General features: G+C 38.7%; 2 protein-coding genes across 2 annotated transcripts in view; both read left to right on the top strand.

Moving 5' to 3' along the window:
• Window positions 1-1,753: 1,753 nt before the first annotated feature.
• On the top strand, window positions 1,754-6,120 carry LOC115028100 (uncharacterized). Its single transcript, XM_029461508.1, has 7 exons — window positions 1,754-1,883; window positions 3,057-3,477; window positions 3,894-4,004; window positions 4,228-4,292; window positions 4,632-4,793; window positions 5,244-5,357; window positions 5,469-6,120. Exons 2-7 carry the CDS (start codon window positions 3,066-3,068, stop codon window positions 5,508-5,510), a joined length of 906 nt encoding a protein of 301 aa, XP_029317368.1. The 5' UTR covers window positions 1,754-1,883; window positions 3,057-3,065; the 3' UTR covers window positions 5,511-6,120.
• A 1,130-nt stretch (window positions 6,121-7,250) lies between these two features.
• LOC115028287 (ras association domain-containing protein 5-like) overlaps window positions 7,251-7,500 on the top strand; it is a 10,808-nt gene continuing 10,558 nt past the window's right edge. The window contains exon 1 of the mRNA XM_029461961.1: window positions 7,251-7,500. This exon is cut by the window's right edge and continues 186 nt beyond it. Within this exon, the coding sequence (XP_029317821.1) occupies window positions 7,278-7,500 (223 nt within the window). The 5' untranslated portion in view covers window positions 7,251-7,277.

Below are 7,500 nucleotides of genomic sequence, written 5' to 3'. Positions count from 1 at the left end.
AGTTGCTGCTGGGTTACTTTATTCTTGACTTTACAACTTGATGCCTGGCCCTGATAATCTCCCGTACATCTCAGACGTCTTGTAAAATAAACTATTATTACGTTTTGAACAAAGAGATTAATCTGTATTTCCCAACAGCTCAGTGTTTGTTTTACTCCGTGTGTAAAGACGGGTGGAGTTCATGAAGAAACACTTTGATAATTTGGCTAAATGTTATTTAAACAGCTGGACTGTATGAAACAGACAAAAAAATACATAAATATTAGACTTCTCTTTATTCTAATTCTAAGTATACTTAAATAAATAAAAACACAACATTTGCATTATCTTGGTTTTAAATATGTTTTTGTTCCTGCCAGGATAAATATTAGGATTTATATTATGTAAATATATATTTTATATTATTTGAAAGATTCCTTAAATCAGCACTTCTTAGTATCTGATAACTTTGAGTATTTAAAGAGTGCACCGTGTGTTTCTGTAACTCACTATCAGTTGTTATCTTATAACGCTGATCAAATAATACAAGAGGTCACAAACTGCAGGTGCTTTCACATCTTCCTCGTGTGCTGCAGAAACACAGAACGCAGAATGTTTAACCACTTGTTGTAGAGTAAGAGGAAATAAACTGAGAAAAACTCCCTGAGACTGAGATGTTTCTCAGGCGGTCGGGAAGTCATCACCGGGAGTTTCCTCAAAGTATTTACTGCCATCTTAGAAACATACCTGTGGTAGGACAACATTGTCTCACCGGGACGTCCTGTCTGCAGCTTTTCTTGAGCTTTTGATCATATCACATGATCTTCGTCTGGCAAAGGAAATTGTAGATGTTCAAATTTCCTTTTTTTCTGAGCATTTAAAGGAGTTTTGTCTTTAAAAAAAAGTTCATTATTGAGCTTGAAACCACATTTCTTAATACACTCGAATCTGTCTAGAGAACAGATGAGAAGTCGAGAAGAACACGATCATTTAGCGGGTTGTACGGCAGCCAGTAAAACAAATAAGAGTAACATGACTGCTGAGTCAGCGTGCCGGTGAGTCAAGTTGAAAATGCTGCGTTGCACTTATTTTCCGTGGGATAATTTCTTGGAAGGAAGTATTTTTCCTCCCATACATCGTCATAACAAGTGCAGGTAACAACAAGTTACAAGTTTGTAAATGTTTTTCAAGATTTGAGACAATGAAGACATTATAGATTCCCTTTTCAGGGGTCCAACATGGTTTAATAAACGTTACTGTTAAACGTCGGCAAGAATATAAACTTCCTCTTACTTATTTTTAGTTATTTGTCATAGTTCCCCTTTTCTCTTGAGTGCCAAAATAGAGTAGTTTGACGGTAAACAAAGTTATCACTGACACTTCCAAAAGGATCTGGAGGTTTCCATCACCAAAGGAAGTCCCAACCTTTTAACCTTGTGATGAATTTGGTAGACATTTTAATGTTTATTGTATTGTATGTATATTTATTTGAGAGGCATAATGATTGTACAGTTGTAACATCATTCGAGTAACCTTATCATTGCAGAATTAATAAAGTAGAATCTTTTTTTATTTTGCTGTGTCTTTCAGAAATCGTTTGTGTTTTTGCTAGAAAGAACAAAAGATAAATAGTAAAAAAAAAAGAAATTTCCCCGTTGAGATTTTAAAGCTTTATTATCTAATGTTTTTATGCAGTTTCTGTTTCGCTTATTGGTTTCTTGTAAATGTTTCTTGCCCTCACTAGTAGCTTGCGTCATTGCGTAATAACGTCTAATTACGTGGTGACGTCAAGGAGCACGTCGACAACTGTGACCCTATAAATTGAAGTGGCTCAGGTTACTCTTTAATATTGAGCGAAGAGGCACTCCGGTGGATATTTAAGTTTCTTTTTAATCTTTTGGACCGTAAGTAGTCATGTTTTTATGTTTTAAACTAATATAAATTCTTGAAGTACGTATTTAATAGTGTTGCCAAGTGTTTTATTTGTAGTTTTGGGCAGTTCAGTAAGTTAAGTTCTGACTAGCAAAGATTTAGTTTAGCTAACGTTAGCTTAATGACGTCACTAACCGTTTAATGTCGTTAGTTTGACAGTTAACGGTTAAAAGTACTTTTCCAGTTTCAGTTTTGGACTTTGTTAGAAGCTAAAACGCTGTCTACTAACAAGGAAGCTACCTGCTAACATGTAGGATGCTGTTCCCTTACAGTTAAGGTACTTTTAGTGCTGTTAAACTCACTAATTATGATATTTAAAGTGTACTTTCACAGTCGTCGTCCTGTCACAGTTTTACAGTCGACACGTAAACTTTGACATTTGCGAAATTGGCTTTTAACAACTTTTTAATCTACCTAAACTAAACATGACGTGTAACAGATCATTTACTGGCACAATATGTGTTGGTGTGTTTATCGAAACAGGTTGTTTCTTTCCAGTTATTAACTTGTTTCGACATGATCCAGTTTAAATCCAGCTTCCACCACCAGAGGGCGACAGACTGCAGCGACACTGACACAAAACCTCTAAATGTAGTTAAAATAAACTTAGAACTGACTATTATTGCATGAATATTGAAGGATGAGATCAATTATTAACCTGGAGTATGAGAAATCTTTATCCTACTATTATTAAGGTGTGTCATACATAAAAACAAGAACAGTCAGCAGCAGAAATAATAATATCAATATAATTAAGTAATCAATTGACAACTATTCTGATAATTAGTAATTATTTAAAAGTGATTTTAGCAAATATTCCAGCTCAAATGTGAGTATCTGATGTTTCTTCTTGGCATTTCCTCGGGATAAATAAAGTATATCTTTGTTCGGCGGCATTTTTCTTAATTTTCTTACGTTTCATAGATCTAATAACCAATTTAAATGAAAATAATCATTGTTTCAGTCCTAAATATATTTAGAATAGCACGGAATTGATAATTGGAAGAACACAAGACTCAAAGAAATGTCTAAAAAATGTTCTATTACTACTTCATGGCAATTAACACCTATTTAGCTACAAACTCATGATTTTGAGTTTACTTACTTTGAACTTTATCAGTATATCTTTTTTTTTATATCAACAGTAAACCAACATGGCGAACGGGCACGTGAAAATCAACGACATCTTCTGCAACGACAACGGCCTCACGAGAAGCACACGCTGTGACCCTAAATCTACCTCAGACACAGAAAGCATGGAGGACACGGAGGAGTACAGGCTCCTTATGGCCTACGCAAAGAGGAGGCGGCGGCCGAAAGGGGGTTCATCTCCACAGGACAAACCGAATTTAGTAACCGGTGACACAGATCTGAACAACCACTCGCCTCTGATGCTGGCAAAGACTGAAAAAGAAAAGGAGAAGAAGACTAAGAAGAAGAGGAAGGGATGGAAACGTCATCTGAGCATTTTCAGCTGCATAAAACCTCAAACAGAAGAAGTATTGGAACAGAGCGGAATAAATGAGGAGCCGCTTGATGATCACGAAAGACGTGCTTACTTTAAAGGTGGGTATTAAGATACAACTATACTACTTTTACGATGCATAAAAACAAATGACTGGAAAGAAATTGGCAACATAATGATAACGGCAGAGTCTTTATCTTGAAATGTGCCTGACCTGTTTTCCATCCACTCCCAGTTAGTCATAAAACTTGTTAAGTGATCTTATTTTTGTTCTTTTGCCAATATGCAAATAACATTTTCAGCTTTTTTACTTTTTTAATCCGGACGTTTAAATGTGGCAGCCACAGATGTTTCCTGTTTAGCTGAGTCAGACCCCGGGGCTTTAACGCTTACGTAACAGAAGGATGATGTGTTTTATTCTTTGGGAAAGCCCGTCTAAGATACAGGCTTGGACTTGTTGCTGTTAATGTGCGTCTTTGCTCATGCTTTCATACTCATTATCATTTATTTCTTTCAGCTGATGTAAGAGAAGACGATGAGCTGAAACAACTAGCGAGTAAGCTGACAAGGATCGCTGATGAAATCCCGTTCCTTCCTCCAGATCTGGAGCCGGACTCCCCGGCAGATGGTGAGTGTTGGTTTCCTCCTACAGAATAAGAGTCTTACAGTGAAGCTATACATTATGCAATTATACATTTCACAGATTGTTTACTGTAACCAGCTAAAAAATAACAGTGTCATCAAAACTAAACAAAATGTCAGTTAAGTTGATGCAGCAATTAGGCTTTATGTTTTTAGTGTTAATGGTACAGTGTGGTCATTACTTTAAACTCTTGTTTTCTGTGTTCCAGATGTGAATGTTGAGCGCATGATCGGCCTGCTGCTGAGGGAGTCTGGAGACAGACTGAACGAGAGAGTAAGAAAAGACTTTTCCTCTGATGTGAAAACTTTCATAAACATCCAAGTTTCCTTTTTAACCTTTTGGATCATGTTCTAGAAGCTCTTTCATGGCAGAAGTTTGGAAGTCATTTCGTGTTTGTGATCAGTTTATATGCCGTCACATTGTTTCTTCTGGCAGGTCTGGGGTTTTACAGCTGATCAACATCTGACACAAACGTTTATCAGCTACTGGATGTATATGAACTGCCGTAGTGACATTATTAAAATAATTATGTTCGTGTGTGAAATGGTGCCAGTTATCTCCTCCGTGTCCATTAAGTCTAAACTTAATTAAATTGTTTCTTGTCTCGACCAGGAGCTGAAGGATTCTGGTGTCGGCATACAACTTTTCGGGAACTACGATTTCTTCAAATTGCTAATCTCAACCCTTCTCATGAGGATGGGCCTCAAGAGCCCCAACCCCGACTCTCCAGGGCCAAAAGCATCTCCCAAAACTCAGATCGCTGTGATGTGTGAGGTGAGAACAACCTTATGGCGTTTAAAAACCCTTTTTTAAAGGGATAGTTCGGATCTTTTTAAGTGGGGTTGTATGAGGTACTTATCCATATTAGTGTCTCACCTACAGGAGATGGCAGTCGGCACAGGACAGCTGTTCAGATTCACCAAAAGTCACACTAATGCAAACTAACCTGTTGTGGCAGGGGTAGACCAGCGACTTCTATATTCTGTGGGGTCAAATGTTTTGGGCTGTCTGACGAGCTAAAACTCTAAGAATATTCTAAATATATCGTACACTTCCTTCTGGTACTCCGGTCAGTTTTTCCAAACTGCCATCTGCTGTAGGTAATACACTGACTCTGGATAAGTAGCTCACACAACCTCCCTTCAAAAAGCCAAACCCTAACCCTTTAACGAAACACGTCGGGGAAATTGACTAACCTTTGGAACATGTTTCTGTTCCCGGCAGATCACCTGTCGTCTGTCAGCGGTCAACACGCTGCCCGGGAACCAACTACTGGGCCACGGAGCCAGATATCTGCAGCATAATTATGCATCCTGGGTACAGCAGCAGGGCGGATATGTACGCAAAACACACACACACACACACACACACACACACACACAGTCGAAACGCTTCATTTGCCCTATAAGCTTATTTAATGTGTTCCCCCTTTTTTTTTTTTTTTTTCAGGAGACCGCCTTTTACAGTGATGATGAGGACGACATTCAGTGAACAGAAAGTTCACGAAGGCTTTTAAGATTGGCACAAGTAACAAATTCAAACTCAGGATTATTTGCCACTTCCGTTTACATGCACATAAAACCCAGATCTGACGAGCGTTAACATATCTGCTGCTGCCTGCGTTAGAATCTTATTGAATCATGTTAATCGGGTTTCTTTTACATAAATAATTATATTGTTCAGGTCTCTTTTTCCTTTTTAAGTCTTAAAGGAACCCTGAGCCAATGATGAAACTATTTTAGTATGATATTAAGTGTTTCATAAATTAATTAGTCTTCTTGTTTTTACGGGAGATGAAGGGTAGCTTTAGCAATTTTAAATGAACAATATTTATGCTGTAGTTTTGTGGGAAACAAAATGCATTTTCTTAAGACTAATATATTTTGTAGCACTTGCACTTTTTTTAATGAAAGGTTATTAATATGTTGAGGGATGCACACAGAGCTGTAATGGTGTTGGTTCTGGCATTTCAGGTTATGTTATTTTATTTTGTCTAAACTTTTGTCCAAAGTTACCAAAGAAACTTTTTTACTGTCTGAATTATGCATGAATGCTTGCATGACTAAAAATAAACTTTAGTCATTGTAATTCAACCCCAGCATCAAGTGGTCCTTGCGTTCTATTCACTTTAAATGTTTTCACTGTTTATCAAAAGATTTGTCAGTGCAGCAGAAAGAAATGCATGTATTACTGTATGTAACTGGGTAATTAATGATTAACAGTAAATTAAGGCCATTTCATGGGGAAACTGACTGGAAGATTGTAGTTAAGAACCCTAATGTCCCATAATATAACTTATTGGATTGTTAAAATCTCCTTCCTGTATATGAATATTACTTAAAGTACTGTTACTTTCTGATAAAGTACATCCCTATGTTATGAACCTGAAACTGAAGAGACTTTATGCTAAGTAGGAAACTTGTTGAAGTAAAACAGCACCCCATTGTGGTCAAATGAGGAACTGCACATGGCGCGAATACAGAGCAGTCGTGAACCCCATTCAAATGTACAGATATTTTATTTTTCCAGATTATTTTTGTTTCTCTAATTACACTCCTAATGCTTTCTCTGGTGAAACGTTCTTATGTTCATTTTTGATTAATTCGGCATATAAATAGAAACCCTAACGGCACTTTTGCTTCAATTAAATCCACTTTGCGATTTGTTTTAATGTCCAAACGAAGCATTTCTTGGGTAAATTTGCGTAGGACGCAACAGTTCGCACCAAAATAAAAGTTGCAACTTAATAACATCTGGGCTTGTAATGGATGCCGAATTAAAGAGGACAATCCTATAAATTCAGTGAGTTATTTAATTCAAGTTTGCAAAGTGACTACGCTTCATGAAAGACAAATAATTTTAAATCCGCATTTTTTTAAACGGAGACTGGCGTGTACTTTATAAAACGTGTTTGATATCTCGCACTGTGAAATGAGATCCAACCCGTTCCCCTGCACACCTTGGGACTGCCTCAACCTGCTCACCGACAACAAACACGAGCGCGAGGAGGACACGGTCGATGTCACCAATGACGTCTCACCTGTCGCGCGCTGTTAATAGTCTACACCTCCTGTCTTGTAACTCAGACAGCGCAGAGTATGAGGAGTGTGCGTAATGTTTAACGTCGTGCACCAGGGTCGGAAATACGTCCCCACGCGCTCCTCGGTCACGGATGAATCTCCATTAACCGTGCGGACCGTTCAGATCAACAAATCCTCCGGTACACTTAACGAGGCTACTTGGCCGCCGGGCGCTAAGATGCGGATCTCCAAGGCCAACAAAGGCGCGGTGGTGGTGAGAGCTGTCCGGCGGCACCCGTCTCCTCAGCCGGCCAGCCTGGAGAGCCTGGAGGCGGCTTGGAGTGAGAGAGGGCTCGCGGAGGTGAAGCCACCGGAGAGTTCACCGAGCCACGAGGGGAGGAACGGCGAGCCAGGAGGAGCCGGGAACGGGATGGAAGGTCACGAAGGAGGAGGAGGAGGAG

The sequence above is a fragment of the Cottoperca gobio genome, chromosome 23 (genome assembly GCF_900634415.1).
Source record: "Cottoperca gobio chromosome 23, fCotGob3.1, whole genome shotgun sequence".
NCBI lineage: Eukaryota > Metazoa > Chordata > Actinopteri > Perciformes > Bovichtidae > Cottoperca > Cottoperca gobio.
Note: the sequence above shows the minus strand (reverse complement) of the source record. Positions and strands in the feature narration are given on the sequence as shown.

Coding starts and splice junctions, on each gene's coding strand:
- LOC115028100 (XM_029461508.1), top strand. CDS start 3,066: ATGGCGAACGGGCACGTGAAAATCAACGACATCTTCTGCAACGACAAC. Junction 3,478..3,893: donor AAGACGTGCTTACTTTAAAG/GTGGGTATTAAG, acceptor TATTTCTTTCAG/CTGATGTAAGAGAAGACGAT. Junction 5,358..5,468: donor TACAGCAGCAGGGCGGATAT/GTACGCAAAACA, acceptor TTTTTTTTTCAG/GAGACCGCCTTTTACAGTGA.